At 39.5% G+C, this 22,709-nt stretch overlaps 1 protein-coding gene across 1 annotated transcript in view; it reads right to left on the bottom strand.

The window, feature by feature from the left end:
- The window catches only part of IL1RAPL1 (interleukin 1 receptor accessory protein like 1), a 587,524-nt gene that overhangs the window by 270,084 nt on the left and 294,731 nt on the right, over positions 1 to 22,709 (bottom strand). The window contains exon 5 of the mRNA XM_018563512.1: positions 20,530 to 20,604. Coding sequence (XP_018419014.1) covers positions 20,530 to 20,604 — 75 coding nt within the window. The remainder of the gene's footprint in view (positions 1 to 20,529; positions 20,605 to 22,709) is intronic.

The raw sequence follows: 22,709 nt of genomic DNA on the forward strand, positions 1-22,709 counted from the left end.
TTCTCCCCCGGGCACTGGTGGTCTAAGGACCCGTGATGTCTTCATGTCTAATGCAAGTGCATTGGACATGAGGATGCCAAAGGACATTCCACCATTGGAGCAGAGGAGGAGTGAGTGCTGACTGCCGCAGGACCAAGGCACAGGTGAGTATATTTTCTTTATTTAAAAAAGAAACACCGGCGCCTTTCCTGGTGCAAATAATCCTTTTATTTGTTTAGAAAGATTAAAAGTGATAAATGGTACTCACAAAAGACGTGGATAAAAAGCATGTTGGACATAAATCTCAGGATACATGCAGAATCCTAGCAGTCAGAGAAAACAATCCAAATATGCTGCTAGACCAGCAGAAACAAGCTGACTCAGCTGAACGTGTTTTTTGGGGGGGAAGGGGAAACTTTTATGTTTTACACAGTGTAATCCCTCATCTGTAATGGGGCAGCCTGCCTGGAACACAAGATTCAATTTGTGGCTGAAGGAGGTTCCTATCTGGCGCTGGTTTTGCTTTTTGTGGAATATTTTCTATATTACTAAAGCTGCCTTCCTTGATACAACATTTGAAATATTATAAAATGAACTGTACTGAAAGATATGTGCTGCCAATTCTAACCACCTGTTAGTTGCCTGGTTTCCAAACTGACCCTCTAGCTTCAATAGTTTCTAGGTCACTGACCAGTAACACATATGCAGCTAAGGAGCATTTCTGGGTCAATGACTGAGAAAGCTTTGAAACCAGAGACAACTAAGCAACTAGTATTTAAAAGTGTATATCACTCCTATATCAAAAGGAGTTCAGCACTAACAGCTTAATTATGTTTTACAATGGATGTGTCCTTTAAAAAACTAATATCTGAAAACATTTTGCAAAATCACACACCAAAACACATACACAGTTTAGCTCATGTCTGTTTTCAGCAAAAGATAAACCTTTTTGGCTGTCAGCTTCACATTACCAGCAGAAGTTTAATGGATTCTTCAAGCTGAGAGCAGTAAAAGTAATAATGGACAATGTGGATGGAAATAATGCATTATTAAATATATACATTATCAAAGCTCAAAATTCTGTGCTGGCTTTAAATATTTCTACCCAATAATCTTCATGGCAGATTAGTGTAATTGTATATGACAGCATGAAAAACTTTAAAGGGTGGTGACATGCCAATTTAGAGTAAGGTAGCACTTGCATGAACTTTTGCAGTTGAACTATTATGCCTAGGTTGCCCACAAACAAAATATTTCCTTTAGTTCACATAGACTAATACATGCCAAGATAGCACAACAATTGGAATGTTGTTTTAAAAAATGAAATCTTCATAATAAAACAAGTTTTTAAAAGAAGTAGAAATTAGTGAAATTGGAGTTTATACTTTTTTAAAAGCTTAGGAAAAATTACACAAAGTTTGGCATAAATCTCCGATACAGTGGTAGCAGTAAAAGTAGCAGCAATGGAAAAAAATAAAAAGCTTTTTAGTTATTTTTTTATGGTGCGATAGACTTTAAATGGTTCCTATGGGAAAGAATAGCTCCTTTCAACTATTCTGGACCTGTTATTTTTGCCAAAACACTTTAACTCTAACAGTAAACTTAACCCTTATGGGGGTGTGACATAGCTTTGCTGATAAACAAATCCTTGCATACAGTTAAGAGCAATGCATGTTCATGTCTTTGGACCAGGGATGGCCAAACTGCGGCCCTCCAGCTGTGGTGGATTTACGAATCCCATGAGGCTTTGCAAGATTCTCACAGCCACAGACATGACTCCCGGAGAGAGATGCTTCATGGGATTTGTAGTTTCACCACAGCTCAAGTGCTGGAGTTTGGCCATCCCTGCTTTAGACAGTTGTTGCAAGCTGCATGGTGAAATAGATAGCTAATTTTACTGAAATGTTGGCAAAGGTGAAATCTGTATTATTACAGAGAAAAAAAGTGCAGCAAAATTGTCTGCATCGTTATCGGAACCGTGAGCGTCGAACAGTGTGCTGCCTGCCGGGGGCTTGTGTTCGACACATTGCGGAACGAATTGAAAACACTTAAATTGCCCAGCAGACCCTAGTGCTATACATATTTTTTACAGATGGAAATCAATACCGTATGTATATATCATCAAAAGATGTATTAGCAATGCATACAGAAAAAAAGGTTATAACTTGGCCACATACTGTAAATCTACCATTGTATTTTCTCAACTGAAGCTGATAAAGTGATCTTGGACTGAATATATATACAGTTCTTCAAGCTCCCAAAGGAAAAATATTAGTTCTTTTGGCCTCCTACATAGTTTGCAGTGATATAAGCACAATATCAAGATGTCTCCCTTGATGAGAACTGTCGCTTAGCGATCAAATTCAGACATACACAGTCCTGATCACCAAGCCTCCAGTTCAATCAAAGGGAGCCTCCTAATGCTGTATAATCAATGGTTACAATTAGGGATGCACCGATACATATTGAGTACCAGTGCCGATACTTGGCATTTTCATGAGAACTACCAGGGTTGCAGCAGTTGCAGCTGGGACCTAGCTCTGGCTCTCCACCACTGTCCTGAAATCATTAGTTGATATTGTTTTAGAAAAACTGTCACATAACAATAAACAAAAATGTATCAGTACTTGTAAGTACTTGGGGAAGTACCAGTACTTGCAAAACTGGTATTGGTGCATCCCTTTATTTATATTTATAAAAACAAAGTCATACATTAAATCAGAGATGTACAAATAACAGGAGCTCCGTGTGCTCACAAATGACAGCCGCCTCCTAACTTTTGAATGCTTCCCTAGTCTAGTCTTGGAGCTCGAAAAGTATCTGTATGTGACAACACTCTCTAGAGTCTAGATCACATGTGTCAAACTCAAGGCCCAGGGGCCGAATCCGGCCCACCAGGCCATTTCCTAGACTTCTACTTTCAGATCTAGGCATTAAGTTATTACTAAAAACAGTGATAATCGAATGCAGAGGCAATTATGATAAAGATTATATACATTTATATAGTCTGTAAGACTATAATGTTAATGCGGCCCATGATTAAATTGAATTTGACACCCATGGGCTAGATCAGTGCTTCTTAAAGTGTGGGTCGCGACCCCATATGGGGTCCCGCAAGTGAATAGGGGGGTCGCGATCCGAGTCCCCGCCCAGGACCGCTATCAGGGGGGTATGGCTGGTACTTGTGTGAGGGACCCAGGCAGCCGGGCAGTCTGGGCTCCAAGCTAGATTGTTTTATTTCAGTTTAATGTATAATTTGCAGTGTATTGTAGTTTTTAAGGTCGCGGGCCCCCCTGTACACTTGGTACCTTCCTGAGCACGTGTGCGCAGGAAGGTTTTTTTTTTACATTGACTGAACTTTCTTTAACCCAGCAGCAGTGGAGCACAGCTGCTGGACACAGTGGTGTATTTTGGTTTTGTGCTGCCCTAGGCAAGACTAAACTCGAGCATCCCCCAACCCTTCATCCCAAATCTAAATTAGTCCCACCCCTCCCTGTTTAAGACATTTTGCATAACCTGTCAGTCGCGGGATACAGCGCGCACGGTATATCTAGATTTTGACAGGTTGTGCTATCAACATAGCGGGATGCTCAAGTTCTACCTTTGCAATAGCCACCTTCTCCATTTCTGGCTTGATGGGCTCCCTAGTTCTGCAGCTACAATATCCATTATCTCCTGCCCTGCCATGCTATGCTAGTCTCTAGTTCTGCAGCTGCAACACCAATCTTCTGTCTTAATATGCTGGGCTGTCTAATTCTGCAGTTACCAATCTTCTGCCTTGGCCGCTGGGCTCTGTAGCTTGCCCTGCTCTAGAGACATAACCCTGCACGGAGCTTATAGGCAGCACTTCCTTGGTCTCACCACCACGGAGGTGCTGATAAGCATGATGACCATCTGGATCTCAGCCCTGGGGTCCTGCGGAGACTTAAATTTTCTGCCAAAAAGGGGTCACGAGTGGAGAAAGTTTAAGAAGGCCTGGTCTAGATAATGCAACTTTCCACTCAGTCGAGTAGTAAACTTAGTATCTCTGTATATAAAGTAAATAACATCCTGCCTAAAATATGTTAGCATTACAATTTACATATTTACTTCCATAACTACAAAACATGGCTGCTGCAAAAAGAGGTAGAGTCACTATAAAAGCATACATTATTCTTGTGTGTCTAGGGCAGAATGAATACAAAAGATGACCTTGTGAAAGTTCAGCTGTCATAAAACCATTTAGCAATTAATACCACCCTGTGTTCCACACCATGACCCCCTCTTTGTTCTGGAACATGAAAACAATTTAGAAAAGTGGACTACAGCATGTGTTCTTAGACTGAATAATGATGATCTACTGAATGGAAAAAAACATTCTGCACCCTAATTTATCAACAGGTCTGAAAGGAAGACTGCACTGCCCCTAAGGGAGCAAATATATTTTTCTATACAGTTACATTTTAGACAGGTTTAAGTTCATATCTGATAAACCTTCTTTGAAGTTTGTTACCTTTAAATATGACCATATTATACTAAAGGGCCACAAACATTTCAAAGACATCAGATAAATAACAACCCAGCATGGTAGCACTACCCTTATAACATGAAAATCAATTATCAATGTTAGAGCACAATTCAATCAAAAGAGATAATCTGATTTACCATTATGTATTATGAACCACGCAGCATGTGACATTTTGACATTTTACTTGCCAGCAATATCAAGTTAGTAACATCAAACAAATTCTATGGTTTACTGAGAATGCTTTTAAGAAGGAGCCTGTGTTTCTAGTCTCCAAGGAGATTTTTAAAGCTGAGGAAAACTAACAGGTTGATCTCTCTGTCTAATCTACTAAAGACTTGAAATGTATAACTTTCTTTGAAAGTAACTGAATATTTCAAAGCTATTTAAGGCCATTATATGATTCATTCCGGCTTTGCAGATTATACTGATAAAAAAAACCCAGCATTTGCAGATAAGGCACACTGAAACAAAAAGAAAACAGAAAAAAACAAACATTAAAATAATATTAGCAACAACGTAACTGTATGTAACGCTGAAGGCTACTGAAGACAGTTACTGCTTGTCATCATTCAATATTCTGTCCCAACGTGAGCTGCTGCTGTGTTAATGACTGACAATGAAGAAAGCTGTACTTCAAGAGGACAAGTCACATTTGTTTTTCATAGAAAATGTATTTTATATAACACAACAGTCTTGATTTATATAACTTTTCAAAAATATACTTGACTCTTTTATTGTTTGGTGCTTTGTGTTCAGACTGCCATTCTGAAGACTTATAGCACAGGAAAAAATGTTTCAGAAGCAGCTGTGTTGTGCATTCATGGAGTGATGCTGGAATGACCCAGACCACTGTACATACACACCAAGGACATGAAGGATCAGGGGCCTCACCTGCTTCGTGTGCCATGCATTGCGTGTGAGAGGCACTTTTGGATTGTTATTTGAATGAATGGCTGCAGAAAGAATTTCACCCACTGTTGTCACATACCGTGTTTCCCCGAAAATAAGACACTGTCTTATTTTCTTTTTTGCACGAAAAAAGACACTAGGTCTTATTTTCGGGGGATGTCTTACCTGGCTGGGGGAGGACTGGACGTCCCAGAAGGCGGCGTGCTGTTGCCCGGCCCGGTGTGATCTTATGCCGGTTCCATCGGGTGTGTGGGCGGGAGCTGCGGCCGGCGGGAGTGTGGGCGGGGTGGGAACTGTGGCAGGCGTGTGGGCGGGGCGGGAGCTGCGGCCGGCTGGTGTGTGGGCGGTAGCTGCGGCCGGCTAAAATTCAGTTTATGTGCCGCTCCCCCGAAAGTAAGACCTAGCGGATTTCTGCAATATAAGACCTACCATCGAACTAGGTCTTATTTTCGGGGTAGGTCTTATATTACAGAAATCACTGAAGATAGCACTAGGTCTTACTATCGGGGTAGGTCTTACTTTATGGGAAACACGGTAGTAGGTGTGTTATGCATTCATGGCATATTGCTGTAGTTACCCGGGCCACTGCGCATTCACACCAAGGGCATGAGTGATTAGGGGAAGCACCTGCCGTGTGTTACCGTGCAAGAAGTGCATTATGTTTGCATTCATGTCAATGGCACCTCGGATGCACTTCCTGCTGGCACTCAAAAGTACCACATTACTGTGCGCTGTGTTGCATTTTAACAATGTAGTGCATGCATCCTGTGGTAACATGCATTGTAAATGAGAGGCACATTTGGTGGGATGACAGTCCAATAAATGGCAGTGTAATGCACCTTCTGCACTATCATCACATTACCGCTCGTTAATCGAATGCAATTGGGTGTTTAATGCATGACCAGTCTGAAAGGGTGGAAGGGTCCCATGACATTAGTCTTTGATGGTAGGACTATGGCTGTATAAACTCTGGCTGACTCTCACCACCATAACCAATGCACTCTGAAGAGCCTCCAATGTTAATCTGAGGAAAATGGATGAGAAACATCCTTCAACTTTTCCCTGACTCTAGTTAATGTGATGGGTTAATGGGCACCTGTATAAATGTTTTGTTGGTTTCATTATATATCAAGGTTTATATTCCCAATGTGCACTCCTCTCCATCTCATAATTATGAAAGCATCGCATGCCTTGTCCTTGTTCCTTTAGTATGACTAAAGATGCCCATACACCTTACAATTATTTGGAGATTGTCTGCAATCGCATTTTCGTCCCAAAATCTGCCAGTTGATGGGAAGTGCACAACCTCAATTACCGTAGAACTGGCATATTTTTGTCTTTCAAGCAGGCTATTATTAATATTATTATTATTACATGGTATGCATATAGCACCAACAGTTTGCACAGCACTTTACAATATAAGGAAGGCATTACAATCACAATACAATTCAAGACAAGATGGTAAGGGGGGCCCTGCCCCTGAGGGCTTACAATATAAAAGAGGAGGGGAAATTAGAGGCTAGAAAATGTTTGTCTAATTGACAGGTTAGTGGTGTAAGTGGTGTTATTGTACAACAAAAATCTCAAGATGAAAACTGCACATGCTCAAATGAAAATCTGTTCTTTTGATCGATGAAAATCGGCCAGTTGGGGATGCTGACGAACATTAATTGGGAACTACATTGGTCTGTGCATGATGGGCTAGTCCAACGAAAACTGAACGAGGGTGGGATGTCTGGAAAACAAACTTTTTTTTTCTATATTTGGATGTAGAAGTAGCCACTGATATTTGTCTTTGTTTCTTTCATCTAACAATTTAGCTTCACCTGCTGTCAATTGGTGCAACTTTGAGAAAATCACAATCTGATGCTGCTAAATTATGGACTTCTATGTATGTTTTTATTTTGTGGTAATGTTGTTTTTAACCATTGCATGCTCCTTTGTTCTAACTACATTTTGTGTTAGATTATGTTTAGTTCACCAAGGTGCAATGTGCATATTTTCTGTCTTTTTTATTATATTTTTTTTCCTTGTTCTTCTTTGAGGGGTTCCAGGACACTAGTATGTTGACATGGCATGGAAATGCATATCCTGTGCATAGATATGAATATTCATTCATTTTCATCAACATGCATACACAACAAGCAATATATTTCCCTTTCCACAATCCTTTATGCTGGTCTTTGGAGTGTGGGGGAAACCAAAGTACCTGGAGAAGGCCCGCGCAAGCACAGACAGAATATGCAAACTCCGTGTGGATGGCGTCTGGGCTGGGATTCAAACCAGGGACTCAGGTGCAGCAGTTATAACCCCTGAGCCATTGGACTGCCACAAAGGTGTTATGATCCTGAATGTTGGAATAGCATAGCATAACGGATATTATCCACTCCTTAAAAGTGACTTTGAAAAAGGAAGCAGTTGAAAATCAAATGGCAGATAGGTTACAACAGGGGTGCTCATAAGGTCGATCGCGACACCCCTCCCCCCAACCCTCCCGCGGCTGAAATGCTTTTTTAATTTTGTTCTCGGATCTCCCGCTGCCTCTGCCATGGAGAGCAGGGGAGATCCAGAGGAGAAGTTGCAGCCCCCCTCTGTGCGTGGCCGAGCGGCAGAGGATCGCTACATATCAATGATATGTACCAATCCTCTGTGCAGGACAAACACTGGAGCGATCAGCTGATCACTCCAGTGTTTGTAAATAATTGGGGACACATAGTACTATGTGTCCCCAGTTATAAATGAACACAACGTGATTTACATCACTTCCTGTTCATTCATGAGTTTCTCAATGGGGAGTAGCACTCTGTACAGAGGCTCCTCCCCATTCAGAAACTGGTGATAGTAAATATTTTCTGAATGAACGGGAAGCCTCTGTGCTTTCCATTCATTTAGAACAGAGGCTGCAGAAAAAGAGATTGAGGACTCCCTGTCCTCAATTTCTGTTTCTATTTTAAAAGGTAACTATCAGGGGGCTGTTTAGACCACTTATATTTTCCCAAAGCCCCCAACAGTAAAAAAAAAAATATTAACAAATTAAATAAGAAATAATAAAAATAAAATAAAAATAGTAAAAAATTAAATTAAAAATCCTGGAGGCAGAGCCGGCGTGTGGGCGGGGCGGGAGCTGCGGCCGGCTGGTGTGTGGGCGGGAGCTGCGGCCGGCTAAAATTCAGTTTATGTGCCGCTCCCCCGAAAGTAAGACCTAGCGGATTTCTGCAATATAAGACCTACCATCGAACTAGGTCTTATTTTCGGGGTAGGTCTTATATTACAGAAATCACTGAAGATAGCACTAGGTCTTACTATCGGGGTAGGTCTTACTTTATGGGAAACACGGTAGTAGGTGTGTTATGCATTCATGGCATATTGCTGTAGTTACCCGGGCCACTGCGCATTCACACCAAGGGCATGAGTGATTAGGGGAAGCACCTGCCGTGTGTTACCGTGCAAGAAGTGCATTATGTTTGCATTCATGTCAATGGCACCTCGGATGCACTTCCTGCTGGCACTCAAAAGTACCACATTACTGTGCGCTGTGTTGCATTTTAACAATGTAGTGCATGCATCCTGTGGTAACATGCATTGTAAATGAGAGGCACATTTGGTGGGATGACAGTCCAATAAATGGCAGTGTAATGCACCTTCTGCACTATCATCACATTACCGCTCGTTAATCGAATGCAATTGGGTGTTTAATGCATGACCAGTCTGAAAGGGTGGAAGGGTCCCATGACATTAGTCTTTGATGGTAGGACTATGGCTGTATAAACTCTGGCTGACTCTCACCACCATAACCAATGCACTCTGAAGAGCCTCCAATGTTAATCTGAGGAAAATGGATGAGAAACATCCTTCAACTTTTCCCTGACTCTAGTTAATGTGATGGGTTAATGGGCACCTGTATAAATGTTTTGTTGGTTTCATTATATATCAAGGTTTATATTCCCAATGTGCACTCCTCTCCATCTCATAATTATGAAAGCATCGCATGCCTTGTCCTTGTTCCTTTAGTATGACTAAAGATGCCCATACACCTTACAATTATTTGGAGATTGTCTGCAATCGCATTTTCGTCCCAAAATCTGCCAGTTGATGGGAAGTGCACAACCTCAATTACCGTAGAACTGGCATATTTTTGTCTTTCAAGCAGGCTATTATTAATATTATTATTATTACATGGTATGCATATAGCACCAACAGTTTGCACAGCACTTTACAATATAAGGAAGGCATTACAATCACAATACAATTCAAGACAAGATGGTAAGGGGGGCCCTGCCCCTGAGGGCTTACAATATAAAAGAGGAGGGGAAATTAGAGGCTAGAAAATGTTTGTCTAATTGACAGGTTAGTGGTGTAAGTGGTGTTATTGTACAACAAAAATCTCAAGATGAAAACTGCACATGCTCAAATGAAAATCTGTTCTTTTGATCGATGAAAATCGGCCAGTTGGGGATGCTGACGAACATTAATTGGGAACTACATTGGTCTGTGCATGATGGGCTAGTCCAACGAAAACTGAACGAGGGTGGGATGTCTGGAAAACAAACTTTTTTTTTCTATATTTGGATGTAGAAGTAGCCACTGATATTTGTCTTTGTTTCTTTCATCTAACAATTTAGCTTCACCTGCTGTCAATTGGTGCAACTTTGAGAAAATCACAATCTGATGCTGCTAAATTATGGACTTCTATGTATGTTTTTATTTTGTGGTAATGTTGTTTTTAACCATTGCATGCTCCTTTGTTCTAACTACATTTTGTGTTAGATTATGTTTAGTTCACCAAGGTGCAATGTGCATATTTTCTGTCTTTTTTATTATATTTTTTTTCCTTGTTCTTCTTTGAGGGGTTCCAGGACACTAGTATGTTGACATGGCATGGAAATGCATATCCTGTGCATAGATATGAATATTCATTCATTTTCATCAACATGCATACACAACAAGCAATATATTTCCCTTTCCACAATCCTTTATGCTGGTCTTTGGAGTGTGGGGGAAACCAAAGTACCTGGAGAAGGCCCGCGCAAGCACAGACAGAATATGCAAACTCCGTGTGGATGGCGTCTGGGCTGGGATTCAAACCAGGGACTCAGGTGCAGCAGTTATAACCCCTGAGCCATTGGACTGCCACAAAGGTGTTATGATCCTGAATGTTGGAATAGCATAGCATAACGGATATTATCCACTCCTTAAAAGTGACTTTGAAAAAGGAAGCAGTTGAAAATCAAATGGCAGATAGGTTACAACAGGGGTGCTCATAAGGTCGATCGCGACACCCCTCCCCCCAACCCTCCCGCGGCTGAAATGCTTTTTTAATTTTGTTCTCGGATCTCCCGCTGCCTCTGCCATGGAGAGCAGGGGAGATCCAGAGGAGAAGTTGCAGCCCCCCTCTGTGCGTGGCCGAGCGGCAGAGGATCGCTACATATCACTGATATGTACCAATCCTCTGTGCAGGACAAACACTGGAGCGATCAGCTGATCACTCCAGTGTTTGTAAATAACTGGGGACACATAGTACTATGTGTCCCCAGTTATGAATGAACACGATGTGATTTACATCACTTCCTGTTCATTCATGAGTTTCTCAATGGGGAGTAGCACTCTGTACAGAGGCTCCTCCCCATTCAGAAACTGGTGATAGTAAATATTTTCTGAATGAACGGGAAGCCTCTGTGCTTTCCATTCATTTAGAACAGAGGCTGCAGAAAAAGAGATTGAGGACTCCCTGTCCTCAATTTCTGTTTCTATTTTAAAAGGTAACTATCAGGGGGCTGTTTAGACCACTTATATTTTCCCAAAGCCCCCAACAGTAAAAAAAAAAATATTAACAAATTAAATAAGAAATAATAAAAATAAAATAAAAATAGTAAAAAATTAAATTAAAAATCATGGAGGCAGTGCGCTGCCTCCAGGGGCCTGTTGGGGTCACACGCCTGTTGGGGGGACTTTTTTTCTTGCCACGTGTGCAAAAGGAGCTGGCTACTGCTATGCTCCTGCGCTGCTTGTGCGGCTGCCGGCTGAATGTGTCAGACGCTGCACACGGAAAGGGGCGGGACACCTCTCCCCGTGTGCAACGTCCGCCACACGAGGGGACGTGGGGTTGCACCGCAGCCATGTCCCCCGCCCACAGTTTGATCGCCCGCACATTAGGCACATTAGTGCCTACATTCCGGACCAGTGTGATCTGCAAAAATAGTGCTTGCAGCATTTTTGCAGATCGCACTGGACCGGAACGCAGGCACTAATGTGCCTGGGTTCCAGGTGCAGGCGATCGCACTGTGGGTGAGGGGCCTGGCTGCGGTGCCATTGACTTCAATGCACCGCCACGACCCCTCCCACCCCTGAACGCAGGTGTTTTTTCGTTGGTAGATCTCATTGAGCTCGTCATTTGAAAAGTAGATCTCCAGACGAAAAATTGTGGGCGCCGCTGGGTTACAATAAGCAAGATATTTCCCTTTCCACAATCCCATACAATACTATCTAACAGCATGCAGCAATCCTTTAAAATATACAAAAAAGGATTATAGGATTTCCTAACATGTGCATGCTAAAGCCGCGCTCGTGCGTGTTTTCAGCATTTATGAATGTGTGCATTTCTAATTTTGTCATTAATTCATGAACACTATTGCGCCACACCTGTACACACGCATTCCGAACGTGTTTTTTCTTGCCATGTTTGTGGCATAAGTGTCAGGTTAGTAAATCAGTCCCACTGTCTCAAAAAAGAATGTAAACAAAAAGTATATGGAAGTACTTTTATGATAGCAGTACAGCCTCATTTCAGCCAATCTTTATTCTGTTTCAGAGCTACAGCCACTGGCAGAATCTTTAGTAATGAACACTGCCAGGTGTTGAGAACGCCTGAATCCCCCCAGTGCGTGCTGTATCCCCCCCTGGCCGCAGTATCCTTAATTTGCCCCTGTAGCTTTGAAGGAACACACCAGTGTTGCAGCAGCTGGAGGGAGAGCTGTTGTAGCTCTGCAAGAGAATACATATTGGCTGAAATTGAGGCGATACTGGCAAATATAAATGTAATTTTTATGAACTGTGTTTATTTACATTTTTTTGTACAGTGTCTATTAAACCATACTAAAATGCATAATGTACATGCTTTTAATGAAAATACTCAAACATACATAACTACAGATAATAGTGGATAATAATAGAGCTTTTTGTTTCTTCTTTCCATATGCTTCTATGTACTGAGAAAAAACAATCTCATGTGAACAAACCCTCGGTCAATAAAGAATCTGAGAGAAAGATGCTGCATTTTCTCCTATCTAATTTTTTAATCACACATTTGCTTACCTCTCTGTCACCATACTACATACACCAGGGAGATTGTAAAGAGGCTGCCTGAAACTGTTTTTTACTCTTGCTAACAAGATAAGCCAATGTTCCTGCAAATCAACACACAGAATAACTTTAAAAGCATTTTGTATCTCATTAGTGAACGTAATATTTCAAAGGACTAACTTTGGTTGACTGTATATTCCTCTTGCAGAAAGTATATTTTAATTCTCTTATGGATACTCAGATACAGAACAGAGGCTTTTTAGAATACTTTGGTGAAAACCAGGGGTTTTCTACAGTTTGGTAGTTTGTAGAATGATTGTAATTTAATATTCTGTCTCACCAATCTGCATAAACTGCTTTAACCCCTTGTAACTGTATGTGATCAGCTACTTGGGTCTCTGTAAAGCTGGTAACCGCTGAGAATCAGTGGTTTCCATTCATTAATGCATGCCTCAGCATTGAGGCATCCAATAATAAAAGAGTTAAGTTTTTACAGACACCCGATCCCTTTCAGGAATCGGGTGTCTGTCAGTAAGAGCATAGCTGCATTTGCAGCTTTTGCCATCACTCTGACAGCTGGTATACATCGCGAAATCCCGATGTATACCAGTTTTTTTTTTAAATTAACTTACATAGTTACATAGTATTTGAGGTTGAATAAAGACATTAGTCCATCAAGTCCAACCTATTAGGATCTCATTCTAGGAGTACCCGTACCCCTGTATATTACGGTCCCTTAAGAAATCGTCCAAAAGTTTCTTGAACAATTCCACATTATTTGCTGAAATCACCGCCTGTGGCAGTGAGTTCCAGACCCTAACTGATCTTACTGTGAAGAACCCCCTTCGCCCCTTGTGCTGGAATTTTTTTTCCACCAATTTTAGGTGATGGCCTCTAGTTTTTGTAACGGAGTTAATTTTAAACAGTTTATCGCTAATGTTGCTACCACCATTAAACATTTTGTACATGGAAATCATATCCCCCCTTAATCTCCTCACCTCTAATGTGCAATAGAAACATAATGTTTCTATTCCTGAAACAATGTTGCATTTTTTTGACCATTGTTGGAACTACCATCAACCATCCAGATCGACCATCCACACGAGAAGTCCAACTTCTACACCAACATTCCCATCGATGACTGCACGCCACCACTTTCCTTGTGGTGAGTGGTCACGTACAAACATTTTTTATGCCTATTGTCACATATCTCACACGGCTCCCTCTCTGTGTTTTTGTTTTTGTTCTGTGTCTCTGGTTTTGCCCTCCAACCTGAGCCCCAGGACTGCACTCCCCCAACACCCACCTGTCCCAATCCTGCCTCACCATCACCCACTGTTCACCTAAGCGGTCCTAGACCCCAGTACACCATACTCCCCCCCCACCCAGCCAGTTCCCCACCTTCTAGACAGGTACAACTCAGTTTGAGCGCTTCTCCTTCCACCTTTGTTCACCTTAACAAACTACGTACACCCCGGTCCGTACACACGTGAAGCAGCACACTGAGTTGCCAATTTCCTGCACACACTCCCAGAAACATTTAAAAAAAACAGGCCGCCAACCGTGAGAGCGCTGTAAAACATGACATATCTCTCAATTTTCCATTCTGATTTTCTGCCAGCAAGTGATGTGTTGGCATCTTCATGTTGCTCCTTAACTGCTCCTGAAAAAAAGCATGTTTATGCAGCTGAATAAGTCAAACTTAACTTAACTTAACTTTGAATGTCCTTTACTCCTCCTAGGTTTCAGTTTGAGAAATCTTGCTGGAAGGAGACAATTACTAAAGTGCTTTCTCTTAGATAGCCTTCAGTGCTCTAAAGTGACACTAAACCCGGAGTTTAATCTTAAAAATGCATTCAAGTACCTTAACTGTTAAAAAAAATATACCTTATTTGTGAATCACTGGTCGGTAGATCCTCAAATCATCTCTGAATTGGTGCTGACACTGTGCTTTCTTCTGAAAGGTGGCTACTTTTGTCCCCCATGGTCGCTGTGTGTGTGGTGAAGTAGCCACCGCTACAAGCTCACTCCTGTGATGGATTACAATCTCAATACAAATTAGTAAACTAAACATGAGATTGTAGTTCATCATCTGAGGGAGTTTAGAGTGGTGGCTACTTTACAACATGCACAGAGACCATGGGAAACAAAAGTAGCCACCGTTCAGAAGAAAGCACAGTGTCAGCACCAATTCAGAGATGATTTGAGGATCTACAGACCAGTGATTCACAAATAAGGTATATTTTTGTTAACAGTTAAGGTACTCGAATGCATATTTAAAATGTATCTTTTGAGTTTATAGAATTCTTTTAATTTCCTCAAAATGTATATGTTTAACAGTATATGTAATATATTGTAAACAAAACAGACACAGAACAGCAATCCAAAACGAATATAATTTCCGTTTAATGGAGAATTTGTCAAAAAGGACTGTGTAGCTTTGGGGCTGGTCATGTGAATCTGTGGTTTTTTTAATAGTATGAGTTACAATTATAAACAAAAATGCCAAAAGAATGGTATACATTTCTTACTGTTTGCTGCCAATAAACACAGTATTTTGAAAAATGTTGAGTAATCCCCAGCATGAAACTAACATGTTTGCATTCTTTAGCTTTTAAACTTCCCTGCTTCCTTCCAAATATCACATCTTCCATATACTGCTGTTTCCATTTAACAGATAACTTTCACTTGCACAAATGCTGTTTAGATGCTTCAGTATACAAACACTGTCATTACAGACACTTTTTAACCTTGGTGTTACAGACAACTGCTAAATTGAAAACAAGACGGAATGCCAGAAGTTGCGAAATTAAAAGTGCAGTTATATTGTTTTGATATCCTTTGTGATAGATCATATACTACAAACCTGTTCACGCAGTGTAAACTGTATTCTAAGCTCTCAAGGGAAAGTGATCATTAGAATTTAGAGCAATACTTTAGGCTCTGGGTTTTTAAATGTAGGAGCTTTGGCTTAGTAATTTGAGAATTATTATTAATATTACAGTAAAGGTTTAACTGTTTCTTTTATATAGTATAATACTTCTTAAGTTTCGGTTTTGGAGTAGGTTCAGGTTAAATGTCAACATTAGGTTTAGGGTTGCATTCACTTTAAGATCTAGGTGAAGGGGTTTACATACAGTATATCTTTAGGGGATGTTTTAAGCTTAACAATGGGTTTAGGAGTTAGGCTATGATAATGACTTATCTTAAAGAGGAACTTTACCCATATCTTTAAAGTAACAACAAACACACCTTTAACCTCCCTGGCGGTATGATTATGTCAGGAATTTTGTACCAAAAGTGGTACAATTTTTTGCATGGAAATTTGTTGTTTATATTGTAGGCCTGTAATTCTTAGTAAATCTTAGGAATAACTCACCTAAATCTGTCCAAACAAGAGTCCAGTAGACATCCCAGGTATGATAAAGTTTGAAACACAAAATTAAAAAATTATAATATTGACCATTTTTTTTTTATTTTATTATAATTTTGTATAATTATTTATTATATTATAATTTCTTATAATTGTGAAAAAGTGTCAGGCAGGGCACTGGACAAAGCTCTAGGGACAAAATTGAAGTGAAATAGTTTGATACATAAGTGTAATCATAGCAGATTACATTGTATTGTGTGTATTCTGTGTACATAACAACTTTTCACTTTTGAATTTCCCGCCTGCTGTGACGCCCGAAAACGAAACTAAAAGTCAGATGCCGGCTTTTAGTTTCATTTTCAGGCCGCATGCAGCAGAGGAAGCAGCGGGCTCGCAGGGACAAGGTAAGTGTCACTTTTCTCTGCAGCCCCGAGTCTGGCTCGGGGCTACCGCTCCTAGCATTGAAAATTCACCCCGAGCCAGACTCGGGATTACCGCCAGGGAGGTTAAACATGTTTAGTAATGGCAATCTACTGCACAAACAGATACTTATAGATAATTGCAGGCTTTGTATTCTTTGCATACCTTATTTCTCTTTTCTTCTGACAGTGGCCATTTTAACTAAGGGCAGGTTACTAGTTCTCCCATTACTTCCTGGAACTCTGGCACATGTGACTAGGACCATGCACATCATCTCAGGGGAGAAAAATGCCTTTCACTGAGATCTCATGGCAATGCTCTGCTGAGGTAACATTCCCAGGATGTAATGTTTTGGCACATTACATCATTTGTGTCAGAAATGGACCAGGGAGTAGATTAATTCTATTTTTAAGTAAATTAAAAACTGAAAAACAAGTTTGTTTAACTAATGAATGTAAGATTCATTTAAATCAGCATGCAGAGCTGCATGCTGATGTGATTTTTAGTGAATGGGGTAAAGGTCCACTTTAAGAAGTGTATTTAATTTTACTCCTTGTTTTTTATTACTTTACATTATTTCATTATTATTACATTATTATTATATTGCTGAATCCCACTGAAGAACTCTTGATAATGTCTATTTCAGGTGACATCAATAGGAGGTAATGCATGTAGAATTTAGTGAGGGAGCCACTAGAAACTAGCGTTTGATTTAGTTCACTTGATAGGAACATATTTCAACTGATGGGTGAAACTCTAAGTGCCTAAGTACCAGCATCTCTCTGCCTCTTTTCCCTGCCCAGAGAGGTTCAATGACTGCATAGTACATCTCTTTGTCATGATTACTAAGTGCTTTGAAGAGTCAGTCTCCTCCCAGTGTCATATGACTATTAGTGATTCTTCTTTTTAGGTTGCAGCTTTAGAAATAGGAAGCAGACCAGCAGAATCCTGACACCTGATGTTTTTATGGCACTTTCATTATTTATTTCTGTAGGTAGGATTAACATTATGCTGGTGCCTTCACTTTAAGGGTCATGTAAACATTTGGTATTACTCTTTTAAATTGAATCCTTATCCAGGTATCGGGAAGGGAAATATTTTGTTGGCACTATAAGTTTTTGCTCCAATAAAAAAATGCCTATAATAAGTGACCAAAAATAATGGAAATAGTGTCACAAGATGAGGGTGGTTTAACTTAATATCATTTAAATATTTGACATAAAATAACTTAATCTTATCATTTAAATAATTTTTACTTATTACAAATGTCACAATTATGGATAAACCTACAGATCCTAGCTATCAGCTGAGAAAACCAGCAAAGATACCAGAAACATTGTTAAAAAAGGAGTTAATAAAGTCAAACACATTGATAAATAAAATAAAACCTAAGCAAGCCATCATATCAAAAGAAACAAAAAGATTAAACTCATTTCAGAAAGCATTGGTCATAAATGGAAATTTGCCACACGTGGGTATTTTTTTTACTAGTACTGTACTGTCTCCTGCTTAAACCTAACTGTCATATAACAAAGGTGATGTTTGAAAAAAACACAAAAAATAGATTAGTTAATTGGCAATATGCTTTCTTGCACCAGCCCACAGATTGTATTGGTTATTAACTGAGGCTAGAGGAATGTTAACTACTCTGTGGTACAGCATTTAACTGAGCTCAAATGTCTGCCCTAACAGGGGGAGAATACATGTAGGTAATGAGGCAACAAGTAACATCTCAAGAGGTAAGGGCTCATTACTGTAACAGCTTAACAGTGCACATTCACATTACAAATGTCATGATTGCTTTTCAGGTTGCAGGTAGCAGTAAAGTCAAAGGAGACCTGCAGCTTAGAAAGATGGAAGCTGTCATTAACAATTAATTTTAAAGATTCAAGCTCTGAGGTTGTACTCTTTATCTTGGCTTTACTACATAGTGAGTAATTGACTTTGAATCAGTGAAGTGTATGCTGACAATTCACAGATTGTACACTTGTAAGTTACTCATTAAGCAGTAAAATAAGGGTAAGGGAGTAACATAGCAGCCCTAGAGCTTGCAGTTTCAACCCCAATTCAGTAATTACAGCTTTCCCTTAATATATTGTGTTGAATTATAGAAGACTCCGACATCAGTAAATAGCACATTATATAATACTTATTCTCCAATGCATGACAGTTAAAAAAAAAGCTAAGATATTCTCTCTTGCAAATACATTGTAATGTTAAAATGTTAATATCATATAAATATCTTATTTAAAATGACCCTGTCACCACATATTTACTTTGACTAAATAGCCCACTTTTAACAGAAGCGTGGATATATTTACCTTTTGCTGTTCCCCAGCCACTGCATATATTTTACATTTTCAGGGTTTTATAATACCTACTTCCCTACTGGCCACTGTGGTTCCTCCTGCTGGCTAATACAGCAAGACAGCATGTACGAGCTAGAGCAGTATTCAACCTTGCCCATCCACTGCATCTGTCACACAGGCAGGCACAGAAGCTGAGAACTTATGCTGTGAGTGGGTGGACCCTGATAGAGAATTCTGAAAACCTAGTTCCCCCATTAGGTTTGCTCTGCTCTCATTGGCAGCAGGCAGCGGGTGGATAGTAGGCTGGCTATATAGTATGAAATCTTCCCACTGCTTGCTGTCAATCACTCCAAATCCCCATCCCCAAATCCCCATCAGGCTTCACCCACTGTCAACATCACTGGTTGTCAAGGATGCTGTCAGTCTGCTTTGCTACCAACCTAAATCAGGCAGTGGGTGGATTCCATAGTAGGCCGGCTATTGGTTATGGAATTCACCCACTGCCTTCTGTCAATCAAAGGGAGACAGACTTGATGGGGAACTGGGCTCTCAAATTCCCCATCAGGTTCCACCCACTGTCAGCATCATTGGTTGCTAAGAGATTCATCCCTGCCCCATTCAGCTGCCAATAGGAAGATGCCCTGACCTACAGGTAAATGTAATTAAAGGGGTGGGAGATGCTGGCTGACATCATCATCCAATTTAAGTAATGATGTCAACCAGCATCCTCAGCCTTTTTGTTTATATTTAGCTGCCAGATGGGGTTGGAGATGTGTAGTTTGTTGCTAGGATGCATGCAGCCCAGTGTCCTAGAAACCAATGAATCATGACAGAAGCTGTAAAATTAATGACAACTTCCCAGTACATACATGCCCCATTCTGAGAACTGGTATTTCACCAGTTTTCTAATCTCCATAGTGGCAGATTCTTAAAGTGCCACTTATAAGAACTAACTGAATCTGCCAGAAAAGAGGCATAAAGCATTCAGTGAATTCCCCCCAGTGTCTCTTTTTACAGGTGGGCTACTGAAAGTGACCCTGTGGTGGCGTGACACTTTAAACATAATTTACCATTTGGCACATGTTTTTATATGTAAGACAAAACATATGTAAAAAAACTACAACAGAATAAGATTTAAGCATATACTTCATGTTCACTCAGTCCTTTAAATTTATAATAATTCATAATATCTTACAAAATATGCTATGATTGGGAAGTTTAATTGCTATACTCTAAACTTCAGGAACAGAAGACAATACTGTGATCTAATCATTACTAATTACAGCATTAAAATGCATTTCTTCAGTGTAAAAAGAATAAGAAAGAAAATACATGCCCATTTGTCAAAGACGTTTCTGAAAGCAATGTTAATTTAAACAATGAATTTACAAGTACTCTATCAGTTCAACGTGCTTTGGAAATCTGCACATTTATCTTTTATGAGGAGGTTTCATATAGAAAAAAACATTTGGTTTTTCTTCAGTTGTTTGTTTCACTTTTTAAAAAAGGAAAGAAATGTAATTTTCCTTAAGATATTATACATGGAACATTTTGCAAAAAAAGTCAACTTAAAAGTAACTTTCACTAACTTCTTTTCAATATTTTACAAATAAAAAAAATAAATTAACTGTGAGCAGAAAATGTCCTACAAAATGTCATAAACTATGACTGCTGACACAACAATGACCCTAAAATGTATTTATATTAATAGAAAATAATGTAATATTTCTTACCAATTTGAGCTTCCTGGATTGTTAATTTATTTTCCAAAGGCTGGAGTAACTTTGGTGGTTTATCTGTTAGTGGAGCTGAAAAAAGTACATATATGAGTTTAATGTATTTTAAAGGACTTCAGTTTTAATTTAACAAAATGCTTAAAATAATACTAAACAGGATATTAAAGTGCACAGAGACAAAACTTTTTTTATAGTTTTGGATAGAGTGCGTAAGGGTTAGACCCACTGCAAAGTTTTATTGTGGTCTGTGTCTCCACAGGGGAAATTTACCCCTCTATTTGTCCTGGTTACAATTGTCACTAAGACAGAAAGTGAGGGTCAATTGAAAACTCTAAAGCTGTCATGGAAGCAAGAGGAGAAGGAAAATATTCCAACAGGGATAAATGTTCAGATGACAATTGTCTAAGATGGGAATTCCCCCCACTCTGGGAAGAATTGTTCCCACTTACTGTTGTGTCTCCAAAACAAGAAGGGAAATCTCCGTAGCAGGTCACAAACAGCATACAATAAAATAGTAGGAGATATTACCCTTCCCAGATCTATTCAAAACTAAAAAAGTAATCCTTATGTGATAAAAACATTTTCACACCGATACTTTGATAAATTAAACCCAGCTTGGTTTATTAAATATTATTATATATGACAACAACAACATCAATTGTATTATGTTTTACAAAAACTCTGATCCATTTAGGATCTTTATTCCCTTGAATATCAGACAATAGGTTCAAGATGAGTGAGTTATTATAACAACATACATATTTAATCTCATGATGATTTTCATTTAAAATATTTAATTTACAAACATAATTGTCACTAAGATGTGTAATCTTTATTTTTCCACCAAAATTTAACATTAATCTGTCAAAAACCATATTTTCTAATTTCTTAAAATCATTATATTATCTTGTGATTTTTTCTCTAGTTAATCAACACCTCAAATTGATTTTTTTCTTCTCTCCTCTATAGACAGCTGATGTAGCTCCCAGTTATTACCAACCTGAAGATGTTGTTTTAGGGGGTGATAAGCTGTGTGTTAATATTTGTGATTTGCATTTACATTTAGAAAAACAAGTTTGAGCCTATTAAATGCAATTATCTTCTTGGTTTCAGTGTAGCTTTGACCTTAAGTTAATTTTAGTATAAAAAAAGCATCCATGACTTGCTAACAGTACAGTACAGTTCAGTTAGTATCAGCTTACAGTATAAACAATGGATAATGGACATAAATTATTGATTTGGTCTTTGACCCTAATGCAAAAACATCTCAGTAATGCTGAAAGAATGAATTTTGATCGAAGCTCACCACGCATGTTACTATCTGATTGTACAATTTTCTATAGATCTGCCAACAACTATCTAGTGAAAACGCCTGCCTGATTGGATACAGACTGATTAGGTAGTTCAGGTAGGTCCTCATATTACATAGTTTCAGTAAATCTAATGTTGATTGTACACAGATTGTACAGCCAGATTGTAGCATGTATGTATGGACCCTTACTGTAAGTTCAAAGCTGTCAATTACAACCAATGAAGAAAAAAGTGTTTGGCACCACATTTATGGGACAATTAAAAACTTTTGCACTTATAGGAGTTCACAGGCTACCAGAGAGGGATGGTTTCCATACATCTGACTGACTCTGGCTGCTGGAAATGCCTTGACTGAGATCTGAGAGGAGCTCTGTCTCTTGCCGGTTGAAAAGAGACTTCTCAGTAATTTGTTGATCCAGACCACAGGGTTCATATCAATGTATGCTGTGAGTGAGTCCATGTTCTCAGGATTCTATGTAGATGCAATAAATGCATTTTAATCTTTACCCTAATAAATCTTGTGAACTGGGCAATTTGGTGTGCCTGTGTTGTTTGTTTAGAAATGTATTAAACTGCATTACACTTTGCATAGCCTTATATTCCTAATTCCAGACAGTAAACCTAGAACTTACTAGGACCAGACACATCTTAATTTTAATGTTAAAGGAGAACTATGAGATGAGTGAAATATATATTTATCCTCATAGGTAGAGCCAACATGTGACACTGAAGCTGTCACACATCAACCCAAGAACTGAGTGATCACAAACTGCTGATCGCTCAGTTCACCATCTTCTCCCTGTAGGGATTCTTCCTCCCCTCTCCATTCCTCCAGTGCGGACTGGAGGGACAGATGAGGGGGGGGG

This window comes from Nanorana parkeri, unplaced genomic scaffold, assembly GCF_000935625.1.
Source record: "Nanorana parkeri isolate BGI_ZX_2015 unplaced genomic scaffold, ASM93562v1 scaffold668, whole genome shotgun sequence".
NCBI classification, from domain to species: domain Eukaryota; kingdom Metazoa; phylum Chordata; class Amphibia; order Anura; family Dicroglossidae; genus Nanorana; species Nanorana parkeri.